A 13,948-nucleotide genomic window follows, 5' to 3' on the forward strand; every position below is an offset into this window, starting at 1 on the left:
CCATTGGACGGGGAATATTAGAATATCTTGACTTGACTAGGGAGACTATTTTCCCACAGGAAAATTAGGGTACTCTTTCAGGTGTGGTGTCTGTCATGAAAGTTAAAGTACAGTTGGTCTCTGTGTCCACAGGTTCTGCATTCCCAGATTCAACCCACCCTGAATAGAAAATATTCAGAAAATAAAATGTACATTGTTTCTGACGTGTACTATGTTATTACGCCTGCCATAGTTGTGTCTGTACTAAAAATGTACAGACTTTTTTTTCTTGTCATTATTCCCTAAACTCTACAGAAAAACAATTAGATTTGACCCTTGAAAAACGCAGGGGTTAGGGACACTGGATATCCTGCCCAGTTGATAATCTACGTCTAACTTTTTACTCCCCTCAAATTGAACTATGCTTAGTATCTGTATGTAGGGCACTGGTTTCAGGTACCCAACAGCAGATAGCAAAGCCTCTGAATGGTCAAGTTCTCTATATAAAGTGGTGTAGGTCAATGAATACAGTCAACCTTCCACATCTGAGGACATCCAATTATGGATTGAAAACAATACAGGTATTTATTGAAAAAATATCTATGTAAGTGGATCCATGCAGTTCAAACCCAGACTGTTCAAGGGTCAACTGTGTTTACATAGCATTTGCACTGCATTAAGTATTATAAGTAATCCAGAGATGATTTAAGATATGCAGGAGGATATGTGTAGTATATATGCAAATGTTACATTATTTTATATAAAAGACCTGAGTACCTGTGCATTTTGGTATCCACGGGGGTCCTGGAACCAATCCCTTGTGGATACAGAGGGATGACTGTGCTAGGTATATTTCTATTTTTATTCTCTAGTGAAGAAAGTAGGACACACATTATGGTGTCAGTTTTCCAAGTGGAGAACCTGCATACTTGGAAGGTCAAGTTGCACAAGGCTAGTGAGGTCATAAGTGTCATGAACCTGTTTTAATTTCAAAGCTAGTGTGTGTTTCACTCTCAGGGATTATTAAACTGAGGCTCAGAAAGGGAATTTAAGGAGTTTCCGAATGTCGTGACATAATATGCACAATGTTGTTTATAGGTAGGGATGAGATTTGTTTGAGGAAGTGGTCTATGGATTTAATTAGATTCTTAAAAGCCCTGTGACCAAAACATATAATAATAATAATAGTAATAATAATAATAATAATAATAATAATAATAAAGCTAAGAACCACCGTATGCATACCACATCTATTAAAAGAAAGTAAACAAATATGAATCCCCTACCACTAAGCAGCTCACATCTTTCACTTTCATGTTTGAGAAGCTATGAGAAACAAAACTAAATTATGAATAAGGCAATGCATTCCACTATTTACCCCTAGTTTGGGATTATTTACACTTCCACTTTCAGGGAAGCATCCCACAGAAGCATATCTGTAAGGGTTTGAGAGGTAGTGACAAACATGTACTCACTTCTACAGTCCCTTGAATCATCTCTACATGAAATCACCAAGGACTCACATTTAAACTCTACTCCTTTTAACACTTGCATAAGTGGAAAATGAAGATTGCCAATTTTTTCACTACTACATCATGAAAGAACTTGGACCACCTCCTTTCCAGCTTGTGTAATTGTCTTAAGGGAGAACTAAATGCTAGAGGAGATTAACCTTAAGGTCCACATAAGTAACTCGATGAGAAGAGAAGCTGGAGACCTATCTGTCAATGAAGTTGCACTACTTTAGAAAATACAGTTAGTCATGGATTCCCCAGGAAACCAAAACAAAACATTTATTTTTGGCTCTAAAATAAAATTATAGGTATAACAGATGTGAAAGTACTTTGGAAAAGTAGTTAAAGCACGAGAAAAATGTGAAGGCTTATGATAGAAATGATCCTTCTGCCCCCTTCTCAAAATGCTACATTATAGTTTGCATGAAAAAAACTGGTAGTAACAAAATGCATTATTAAATAAGAGTGGGTAGGTAGGGGATAATTTAAGAGTGATGGGTATTATAATTAAGAAGTAGCAAAAGACGTCATCAAAATGGCAGCATGAGGTGAGCCTCTGTAAAGATCCCCTCGAATTTACAACTAATCGAACAACAGTAACTCCACAAAGGACTCCCTGCACAGCAGACAGGCAAGACGAAGAGAACCACTACTGAATTCACCTAAAGGGACTGGCTGGAGGAGGGCTGTAAGTACAGGAAGATGATTGCACCATGGAAGATGGAGACTGTGGTGAGATGGGACGCACAAGTGGAGAAGGCTTTCTTCTGTCCTTCAGCAGAATGCATCTTTTGAATGGCAATGTATATGAATAGGTAAGAGATGAGGATGACCAGGAGAGTGGAAAAGACATTGAAGCCAATGACAAAGAAAACGACTGACTTGCTGATGCGTGTGTTGGAGCATGAGAGAGCCAGGAGTGGGGGAATGTTGCAGAAAAAATGATTAATCGCATTAGAACCACAGAAGGAGAATCTAAAGTTGTCTGCTGTGTGGATGGAAGCATTGAGGAAACCACAGACATCGGAGCCAATAGCCAGGAGGGCACACACACTTGCTGTCATGGTGGTGGTGTAATGAAGAGGTCTACAGACAGCTGCATGGTGGTCATAGACCATGCAGGCCAGGAGGTAGAACTCGACCGTGGCAAAACCCACAAAGAAGAACTGGACAGCACATCCATTGTAGGAGATGACTTTGTTCCCTGACTGCAATGCAGCCACCATCTTAGGAGCTACGGCTGATGAATCACCCAGGTCTGCAAAGGAGAGGTTGCTGAGGAAGAAGTACGTCAGAGCGTGAAGATGGGAGTCTGAGTGGATGATTGCCATCCTTCCCCCATTTCCAGCCAGAGTGAGGAGGTAGGTGAACAAAAGCAGCAGGAGGAGGGGAACCTGAAGATTGGGGTCATCAGTTAATCCCAAGAGGGTGAACTCTGTCGCTTCTGTGCTATTCTCCATTGGGATCAACTTCAATTTAGCCTGGTGATTAAAGAAGAGAAGCCAAAGCAAAGCAGATGAAAGTATAAGAGGACTGATGGGATGATAGTCCTCTTGGGGAAGGGGAGAATTTCCCCCTTTATCCTTCTTTAGTTCTTACAGCTGGATTAATAATACAATACCAAAAATGACACACAATTAGAAAAAAAAAAAAGACTTAGCATACTTTGGTAGGATTACCTAAATTTATTTTTTTCAGTGATTTTTATTTTGGGTACTTAAGAATGATATTTTCTTTCCCTTGGGAACACAGAGATTAATATAGGTTAATTCTATTTGCATCTTGCTGAGTGTTCCAAGACTGCTCATGCGGGATCAGGAATCAAGCACAAATGAATTCATACAAAGCCCTTCTTTCCTGGGTCTATACTCATTTCTGAGTTCTTACACATAGATGAAAGTTAAAATTCAATTCTAGGTGGGTAAAAAAGACTGCTGTTCCAACTTCAGAATTCTTTGTGGGTTTTTTGTTTTTGTTTTTGTTTTTTAGCATCTGTTAAATGATTTAGGAAAACAGTACTTCTCCATGTGCTCAGTCCTTATTTCCTAAGTAAATATTTTTATTAGATTGAGGAATCTACATGTACCGGTCTAAAACTGTGTTGTATACTCTCGGGAGTATACAAGGAGCCAAAATTAACCCCAAATTGGAATTTACTAATCTTCTGGCATCTGTCAAATTACATACAGGTATAACCAACTACTACTGATCTGGATAATAAGAAAGAATGAGTTTGGTGGGTTCAGAGTAATGATACCCACAATTTATAATATGTTGATTTTGTGGTGCCTGTAGGTCTTTCAAGTGAAGATGTCTAATAGTGAGCTGGATATATAGTTCTGGTTGTCCAGAAAGATATCTGTGCCAAAGATAAAGATCTGGTACACACTAATACATGGGTACTATGTTGTATGTATAAGTGGGAGTAACTAAAATGAGTTATGGGATAAAGTAAGGAGTAGAGGATGGAACCCTGGGAAAATCAACATTTAAAAGGCAATTGAGAACAATCCTATAAAAAAAGAACATGTTAGTTTGGGTTTTCCAAGATACGGACTGAATTAGATGTGCAAGAGATTTACTGGGGAGAACATTTGTAAAAGATAGAAGGGAGAGTGAAAAGGAGTAGGATGGGCGAGATCTCAAACCAAGATGTGGATCTGACACCTGTAAAAGGAGAAACAGAAGAAAGCATATGATAGGAAGAGACTTATATTGCAATGCATTTGTCAAAAAAAAAAAAAAAAAAATTGACCAGACCAATGGGAAGTCCCTAAGCAAAGATTATCTTTCAGATGAGTCCTCTGCAGGCAGGATTGGGTGGGCAGTAGGACCTCTACCATGCTCAGTCATTAACTGAGAACAGTGCAGGAGGAGTGTGAATTTGGTACAAATGTGGTGATGAATCCAAAGGCACAGCAGCTAGGGCTGTCAGTCTTGTGGGCTTCCTGAAGCAAAATTTCTTAAAGAAAATCTGAGAGGCAGATCTTAGAAATATGAGAGCAACTAGAAAGAATGGTGATACCAAAGTCACAAACAGGAAGTTGTATATATCACACAATTGTGAAGGGAAATGATGGATAAATCATTTTAAACTACAAATTTGTGCCTGAGACTTTCCTCTGTGAAATCTGTAGTTAATAGTCATGTGCAAAAATGTGCATAATTGGAGGCAACGTTAATATTGGAGAAAACATACTTCGGGAGAAGATGATGGATTGGCTTTAAAGTTTGGAACAATTTATAATCTTCAAAGGCGCACTTTGAGTTGATTTGAAATATTTTGTACTTGAATTTCTTAATGGAGTTAATTAATCACCTCTGATTTCTTTGCAAACACAGCACCAACCAGAAACAACATAGCCAAATAGTACAAGTAGAAATGAAGGGCTATCACACCTACATATTTAGTGGTGAGAACTTTAATGCTTTTTATAACCACAGCGGCTCAATTTCTATATTACCTTTCTTTGGGGATTTTAAAGTTATCACCTTTGGCTGTCAGCCTCATGGATTTATTCCTGAAAAACATGAGTACACATCTCAAAATCTCTGCCTAGATGCACATAACTGTCAACCAATGAACCAGAAGCAAGGATCCACTTTCAGAAGTACTTTGGGATGTGTCCATCATGTAAGAACTACAACACAGATATGGAATTAAAAGAGGGCAAGGAGAGGGTGGGGAAAATCTCTATTTATTTCCCCCTTGGTAGGGTCACTCTGATCTACCAAGCTGAGTGATGACTTTCCCCAAGACTTTAGAGTGTGATTGCTCCACATAGAAGGGAGGCAGATTGTGGGTGTGTGTGGAAAGTCCAAGATGGAAACCACAAAAGGTGAGATGGCTAAGTCCTGGGGTGGAAAAAAGAGAGGGGATAAGGCAGACTAAGACTATCAGTTCCATGAAGGTGGGCCTCATGTCTATTTTTGCTTTTATTTTATCACCAGCCCAGTGCTGACCTATGGGTAGAAATCAATAACTTGCAAGTCTCATGTTCAAAATTAAATGGATTTTGTTCTCAATTTGACTCATGTTTTAAATCTAATTTCTTCAATTGTACAGTACAGGAGAGCTCAAATTGTACAGTACAGGAGAGCACCACTTTCTATGGTTTACCCCGCAGAGGTTAGCCTTGTTCTGGAAACAGTATAGATGTTTAAGGACTATTTGATGGAATTGTACTGTTAAACAGTTTTAATGTGGTTTAACCTCTGAGATGTTTAGTTTCCATAATGTGATCACTATTGATATCCCCTTTTGTTTCTGGATGATAAATGTCCAGTCCTGACTGTTGAGGAGAAAGTCTTCTGCATTCTTCAGTGTCTAATAGTTTTGACACTTCTCTTTACAACTCTGAAGGAAAGAGGGGTGGCTCAGATCATCTTATTAAAATCAAAACTGCCTCTTCATATGTATCTGACTGGAAATAACAGACAATTGATAGATTTTTCCATATGAAGTAGATATATATTAAAAAACATTCCAGAATAAGATAAATATGGGTCCCCACATCCACCATAATCAGACTTCTGGTTGGCATCCATTCCTCTGGGTTTATAGGCTTGCTCTTAAAATCACCACTTTAATAGAATAATATTTACATTTTTTAAATTTCCAGGATATGTTGATTTTTAAAAATTAGAACAATTGTATGATTAATATCTAAATAGAAAACACTTTAAAAAGATACAGCATTACAGTAATCTCTATTTCCATTTTTCTAAAAATAAAAAAGTCTGTAGACACATACACATTAGGGAAACGTTATATGCCATATAAATGTATGTATTATATATACATATATACATATGCATACAAAAAATACATACATATACACATAGCATAAAATTACAATACACTTCTGAATACAAGCAAGGGTTTCAAAACTCCGAAAATATGGTTATGAATATAGATTGTGCTTAGCTTGTTCTTATTTTTGACACTGGCAGAGCTTCAGAATTCTTAAAGCTGAAAGTCATCATTTTTGTTATTTCACAATTATTAAACATATGAAATTGGAATGCTTTTAGAGATGTATGTAATGATGAAAACAGGTAAAGCCATTAAGCTTCAATAAGTTTATTAAAGTGTTTATAGATCAAGGTGACTTTATTCTGAGCTTAATTCAGGTATAGAGATGACATCAGTAATCCATCTGAATTGTCCATTACTCCTAATACTAAAAAGGAAAAAAAGAAAAAAAGTAAGAAAAAGCTAATGAAATTTATAATGAAACCAACACTGAGAAACAACTTGAGGCAGAAGAAATGTATAAGTTTATGCAAAAGTTTTCTTTTTAGGAAGACTTTCAGATTTTCGAAGATAAAATAATATTGGTTACATGTGCATTTCTTCACAATGATCAGATATTCCCCATTTACTTGTTGTAGACATTTCCATAGTCATCAAATTGAACATGCAAGTTTGAGTTACTTCTAAACTTCCACATTATATTAAGGGGAGAAAAAAAGAAGTTGCAAAGCAGAATGAGTAGTACAATTCCTTTTATGTTGCAAAAATATGTTTTATATTGTTAATAACATAGATATATATCTACACATGTATAGTTCTGTATACATTAATATGTCAGGAATAAAATATTAAATTTACTTAATAGTGGTTAATCCTGAGGTGGAGGTTTGTGAGAGGTGATGGAACACTTTGTAATTTGTTCTACCTTTCAGTATTCTGAAATTGTTAATCATGTATTCCATTGCTTTTATTTAAAAAGTCAACAAGGACTCCAGGCCTTATAAGAAATCTTGTAAGATAGAGAAGTTTGGTTTCTAGCATTGTTTAAAAATAATTTTTCTTTTTGATAAATTCTAATTGTTCTCATAAATCTTTTTTAAATTGTTGTTTCTCCCTTAAACTGATTGTAACGTGGGTTATGTATAGGGAGTTTGAAAGATCTCTCATTAGGCAGAGTAAGAGTAAGATTTGTGAAGGAGATCACTGAAAAGTAAGGGTATTGACAGATTTAGGGAGATGGAACAGAGGTTCAAGGAGAAAAGAAGGCTTCTGGAATAATGTGGAAAGTTCCTCCTCCTCCTCGTGACACCAGAAATGACTAAGAATGTACCATCGATGAGTTGGCCTCTCAGAGAACAATGAGGGTTGAAGGTGCATCATATATTTTTCTCAGATGGGAGGCCATTGAGCTTTCTAGTGGAGGCTAGAGAGTTGGCATATCAGGGAAAGCAGGAAATTTAGCAAAGTTTCCTCCGAAGATAATGATAAATTCAGACAAATACTTAGAGAAGAAAACATATGTGGTAAACATGGTGGATTAAATACCTAGATCACTACACTTCCTCAAGACACCATTAAAATGCTAATAAATGGCAGACAAGGGTTAGAAGTCCTTTAAAATGAGAAGATAAGAGCAGACAAGAGCTATATTAATTTTTTGAAGCAAGAAACTGGATGGAAGTTTGCAGAACATAAAGTTGAATACCAAGTGGCTGCGAAGAGGACTCCAATGACAAGCAAACTTACTCATGATGCAGAATTCCAGAAAGACTCAAGAATTGGAGGCCCCATTTAATGATGACATCCAATGTGAGGTGTGGGATTGAGTTTGTTTGTATGTCTATATAAAGAGAGAATTAGAACCTGCTCATCCCGGCAACTGCAGGAGTCTGAGGAGCATTCCATCATATGGATACCCCACGCCCATGTTCAGAAGTTCTGACTTAAGTTAGTCTGAATGGCATCTAGGTAAGCATAGTTTTAAAAGCTCCTGAGATGATTATGACTTGCAACCAGGAGGGGGAACTACTGCTCCCATACAAACTGACCGTTGTTTAGAAAAGCAAACAGGCTATAAATGTAGGGAGCTTTCCCGTCTTATAGTAGTGAGCTAGAAAGAAAAGCATTTTACTGTCTAGGTTTTCTTTTCCTTGGTCATCCTGCCTCCAGTCCCACCTATTAGAGGCAATGTGACTTTCCCTCAGCTAATCATTACAACACTGAGTCAGTCTCCAGATAGTGCAACCTGAACCTAGCAGAAGAGGATATTGTAGGTCAGACATGTTTTACATATTAAGGAAAAAGCAAAACAAACAAACAAAAAAAACAGCATCACTTTCATGCACCATTGAATGACAATCTTGAAACCATTTTTTTCTCTTGTTTACACATGACTCTGTGCCTTATGATAAAAACAGACAGTTCAAAAGAAAGAAACAGCACAGGTGGTCAAAGAGTTAGATGCCCTTTGGTGTTGATTTTGACACCCAGATTGCTGCATTTAAAATTAAGCATGCAGGATTTTCATGTCATGTGTTTTCATAGCATGAGAGCAATTTTGATTATTATAAGACAATATTGCCCTGAAAATAGAAGGATGTCCCATAGAATGGAGGCAAACGAGGATTTAGAATTCTTGTAGGTTGTCCTGTCAGTACTAATTTGAGTGCTAAAGTTCCATTTGCAAACCTAAGTAAATAGGAATGTAGACAGCTTGAGCAAGATGAAATTGTGACATTGCCCAAAGGAACATGCTGATCAGGGAGCACTCACCATGAATTTGAATCAAAAGCATCTGCTACAACTTTAACTCTGCTTCATGCTGTTGGGACCGGATGGTGAAAAGGAAGCTTTAACTTGTGACACCTGGGATGGAGGGCAGAGTGCCATACACTAGCCATTCTCATAGCCTCTCCAGATTTTTGCAGCACGTTGGGGCTTGTGTGAGACAATGACTACATCTAATTCCTTTGCAGCTGCCAATCACAGTGGGCACTGGCAAATTCGGATTCCTGAATTCATCAGCAGCAATAAATATTTATTGCATGTTTAGCGAGCACCTTGGTAGCAAGACTGAATTTGCACTAAATTTGAGTAGAAAATGTCTTCTTATTTAGAAAATACACATAAAGGCACATGACAGAATTCTTTCCCAAAGAAATGATAAATAGCTGCTTATATAATAAAAAGCCTCCAAACCTAATGCCACCCAGGGTCTTTGATTGAATGAAAACCTATTGTAGGCACAGAGAGAAAGACTTCCTTTGGATCTGAGGATTTGGGCCCTATGTAAATCCCACAGTATTATCTCAGCTAGCTAAGGCTCTCTGCTTGAGTAGACAGCCTAAGAAAGTGGCAAAGTGGTATTGTTTGGACTTCTAAAGTTTTAGTTTTATAGAAACCACCTGAGGCAGGACAGAGTGTCAAAGGGAACAGACGTGCCTTCCTACATACACGGGCAAGGTTTAGCTTCAGGGGATATCACAAAAAGTTTCAACGAGCACTGATCCAGGAGAGCTAACCAAGTTGAAGAGTGGAATTCATGCTACTTATCCACACTCCCCAGGGGCGATGGAAGCAAAGCCTTCATATGCAGACATAGGCAAGAGTTAAATAAAAAAGTCTCTTCTCTCCTAACAGTTTCCAAGTCTCTTTTCCCTTACAGTCTGTGTCCAGAGCTGCAAGGAATACAAAATAATATTTTCCCTTTTGCTGTTAGACTATACGTATGAGGAAAAAAGAGAAACTGCCTCAGTAAATTTATTTATTTATTGTTGTTCTATCCTGATCACCAATGGCAAGTTGAAAACACAAACAAAGAGAGAACCACTTTCCTGAGTGAAAATGAGATTGAAAGGAATGAATAAAAACTAGTCCCAGAATAATGAGATTTTAATTTTTAATTATCAAACGTTCTTGATTTGGTGTGGTGTAGTGTGAGGGATGTGTGTGTGTGCGGGTGTGTGAGCGTGTGTGTATGCACTCATTTTTATACATATAAGTTTTCTCTATGCTCATGGTACAAGAATAGTCAGGGCAGCAAGTAACAAAACTTAATGGAGAAGGCACTCCTGTGAGTAGATACATTTGTAAAAATGTCCTTCTTCCTTCCAGTGGACTGCTACCCAGCCACAGGGTCAATAGGTTGATGATTTCAACCCTCACCCAATCTCCACCCCACTGCAGGTGCTTTTGTATAGGGCACATCCTGCGTAGTCTAACTGGTTTACCATCCTGGAAAGCAAAATGCCCTGTTGTCCCCGTTTCTATCTTCTTTAAATTATCTTATGAGAAGACAAAAACAAAAGCAGACAAACATTACTTGATAAATTTTTCTACTCCAAGGGATGACATAGTTAAATAAGGGTGTAAGCTAAAGATTCAAAATATAAGGTTCTAAGTGCCCTTGGAAATACAACGTCTTTTGCATATGTACATGTGTATTTTTCTAGGGGCAAAAGGTTTACAAATGTGTCAGTGACCCCAAAAAGTTAAGCCTTAGGCCAAAGTAGAGTGGAATTAATTAGTTATAAACATTCACAAAAGAATAATTTAACTTTTAAAAAGTGCCCCTGGATTATCCGAGTGAATTTCTAATGCATTAGGTCTGAATTCACCAATATTGCTTGAAATTTTTATTTCATAATTTAAAGGGATGATTTCAAATGAAAAGTTTTAGCAAGTTGTTTATAGCATAAAATTTTAATCTCAAAATCCAAATGAGTGAACTTCAGAAGTTGGACTGGAAAAACTCGACGGTCCACTTTAACTCCAGTTTTATAGATACTTAAGTTTTCTCAGGTTCTATTTGTAGAGGTGATAAGCACATTCTAAATCTGAAAAAAATAAATTATTCAAAAAAAGCCAAATAAAGATACTTGCCTTTTATGACTAGATGTGTATTTTCTTTATTATTAGTCCATGTTTCTAGTTTTCCCTAGCACATTGGCTCCCATTTTGAAAATAATGTTTAAAGATTAGAAAGTTGAGCTAATTTCAAGCGATGTTGTGTGCTTTTCCCTGTCTCATCTGAGAGAGCAAGAAATGTGTTGCTATTTTTCTCCTTTAAGCAAGATTATACACCACTTGGCTGGATTTTCTTTTTTCCATTCTTAAAGATAAATTAGTTAAAGGATTTTCCTCTGTTTATGTACCATATAAACTTATGAAATATATTTAATAAAATGACATTTTATTAATAAATTAATTGTCCATATGATATACACTATAATGTCTGCATTGTTGTTTTAGAGAGCTTGGGATTCCCTAAATATTTTTAAGTTTTATCACAGTAAAACATCATTACTTTGGTTCCACAGTTTAAATTTTCTGTTTTTTTTCAAAAGGGCTAATTAATGCTGAAGTTAACCTGTATGCCTTTACAACACCATCTTTGTTTTTGAAATTTTCTTAACTTGTTTTTCTTCATAGATGGAGCAATTTGTTTCATAAGTATGCCTACATAAAACATAAAATGCAGTTTTATTGAATTTGATAAAACTGATTTTATGCATTTGTCTTCCTATTCTCCTTTAACACTAAGAACAACAATGAGCTTTATTCTTGAGCCTGAGAATGACAAGCAATTTGCTTTACATAAATATTTCCTTCAGTTCTTAAGTATACATTTTCAGAAAGAATTAACATACTTTGTAGATTTCTTATAACTCATTATCTTAAGATTTAAAGAAAAAAAAAGGATAAGAGAGAACATCTAACAACACTGCCTGCGTTTTCCTTAGAAGTTTTCTGAAGATCTCTCTATTCCTCAGTTTTGATGGAGATTAGAATTCTGATCATCTGATGAAACTCTCTCCTTTCTTCCTTTCACCCAATTTGTTTGTTTATTTTCTAATATTAGAATTACAAAATTAATGTGTGTCTATTTCAAAGCATATCATTTAAGCAATGTGATACTTATAATTGTTAGAAGCCAAGTACTTTTTAAAGGTTTTTTAAGTGTAGAATCCTTCACCTGGAAATACAGAGGTAGAAACCAGCTGGGATAATACCAGGCATCCAGCCATGTCGGGTCTGATGCTTCCCGGGCACTCCCTTGTACTCCCCCAGTTTTCATTTGTGACTTATGTCCTTTGGGGGCTCTTATCATGGGGTCAATGGCAGGCCCTTCAAGTCTTAATCCATTTCCTGGCCTTAAATATGTGCCTTCCCTTTAAAGCTATGGCATTTCACTCTTGGTTTCCACACAGCTTTGTCTCTAGCCAGAGGGTGGAGTCCTCTCTGGAAGCCCCTCTTTATCCAATCTCAGGTCTATCCTACTATGCTTCAGAAAGTTCCTTCTGAATTCAGATACCTGTGTCCAACTTGGGACCTCCTAAGGCCAGAATTGACTTGATACAGTGTTTCCCTGAAAATAAGACCTAGCTGGACAATCAACTCTAATGCGTCTTTCAGAACAAAAATTAATATAAGACCCAGTATTATATTACATTATATTATATTATATTATTATATTATATTATATTATATTATATTATATTATATTATATTATATTATATTAAAGACCTGGTCTTATATTATAGTAAAATAAGACTGGGTCTTACATTAATTTTTGCTCCAAAACACGCATTAGAACTGATTGTCTGGCTAGGTCTTATTTTTGGGGAAACATGGTATTTATTTCAGTCATGTGGGGGAAACACAAACATAACTTGTGGTCATCAATCAAGTTCTTTTATTTGGCAAATACTGAGAATGCATCAGACCCTCTCCTAAGAGTTATCCCATATTAAAAAAAGACTAAAACATTTTATTCCAATTCTTAAAACCAGTTAAGAGACTGTTATGGACTAAATTGTGATTCCCCAAAATTAATATGTTGAAACTAATGTCCAAGGTCACTATGTTTGGAAATAGGTCCTATAAGGAGGTAATTGAGGTTCAGTGAGGTCATAAGGTGGGCATTTAATCTGATAGGACTAATATCCTTATAAAAAGGGGAAGAGACCTGGGAGATCTCTCTCTCTCTCTTTAGAGCACACAGAGAAAAGGCCATATGAGGACACTGTTAGAAGGTAGCTGTCTACAAGTCAGAAAGAAAGGCCTTAGGAGCAACCAACCTTGACAACACCTCCATCTCAGATGTCCATTCTCCAGAACTGTGAGAAAATACGTTTTTCTTGTTTAAGCCATTCAGCCTGTAGTATTTTGTTATGGTAGCCCAAACAGATGAATACATGTAAGATAAGAGGCACAAAAAAATTATAATCAAAGTAGTATGTGAGAAATAGCATAAGAAAAGAGAACCAGGGACAGAATTAGTATTCTTCCTTTACTGAGAAGAAAATTGTATTATTATTTTTTCTCATATTATTTCTCCCAAAGTATCAAGGCTCAGAAACTTTGAGAAACCAGGAAAAAAATGTAGTTGTTCACCTGAACTAAAACTAATGAAAAATAGTTCTGTTCATTTGCTGTTTTTTTATTCCCCTGCTCTCCCTCCTGCAACTTTTTATATATTTTTGCTATTGCTCTCTCAAGTACACATGGAAGTCCGAGTATAGAGCTCAACTATAGTTAAATGGTTATTGACATAAGATAAAATAAACAATTTCTCAAAAGGAAGCAGGTCTTGAAACTGGGAGAAAAAGTTGCCATCATTTCAAGTCCCCATCTACTGTGTGTCTTCTAAACTTCTCTACAGGCAATTTCTCCTTTAGAATGAAAATGCCTAAGAAA

General features: G+C 36.5%; 1 protein-coding gene across 1 annotated transcript; it reads right to left on the reverse strand.

Moving 5' to 3' along the window:
- Window positions 1–2,155: 2,155 nt before the first annotated feature.
- Window positions 2,156–2,956, reverse strand: LOC117026348 (olfactory receptor 1444-like). Its single transcript, XM_033113077.1, has one exon. It carries the CDS (start codon window positions 2,951–2,953, stop codon window positions 2,156–2,158), a length of 798 nt encoding a protein of 265 aa, XP_032968968.1. The 5' UTR covers window positions 2,954–2,956.
- Window positions 2,957–13,948: the final 10,992 nt, after the last annotated feature.

Source organism: Rhinolophus ferrumequinum, chromosome 8 (genome assembly GCF_004115265.2).
Source record: "Rhinolophus ferrumequinum isolate MPI-CBG mRhiFer1 chromosome 8, mRhiFer1_v1.p, whole genome shotgun sequence".
Taxonomy (NCBI): Eukaryota; Metazoa; Chordata; class Mammalia; order Chiroptera; family Rhinolophidae; genus Rhinolophus; species Rhinolophus ferrumequinum.

Bases quoted from the DNA above. Each gene is read 5' to 3' on its own strand.
- LOC117026348 (XM_033113077.1), bottom strand. From the start codon at position 2,953: ATGGAGAATAGCACAGAAGCGACAGAGTTCACCCTCTTGGGATTAACT.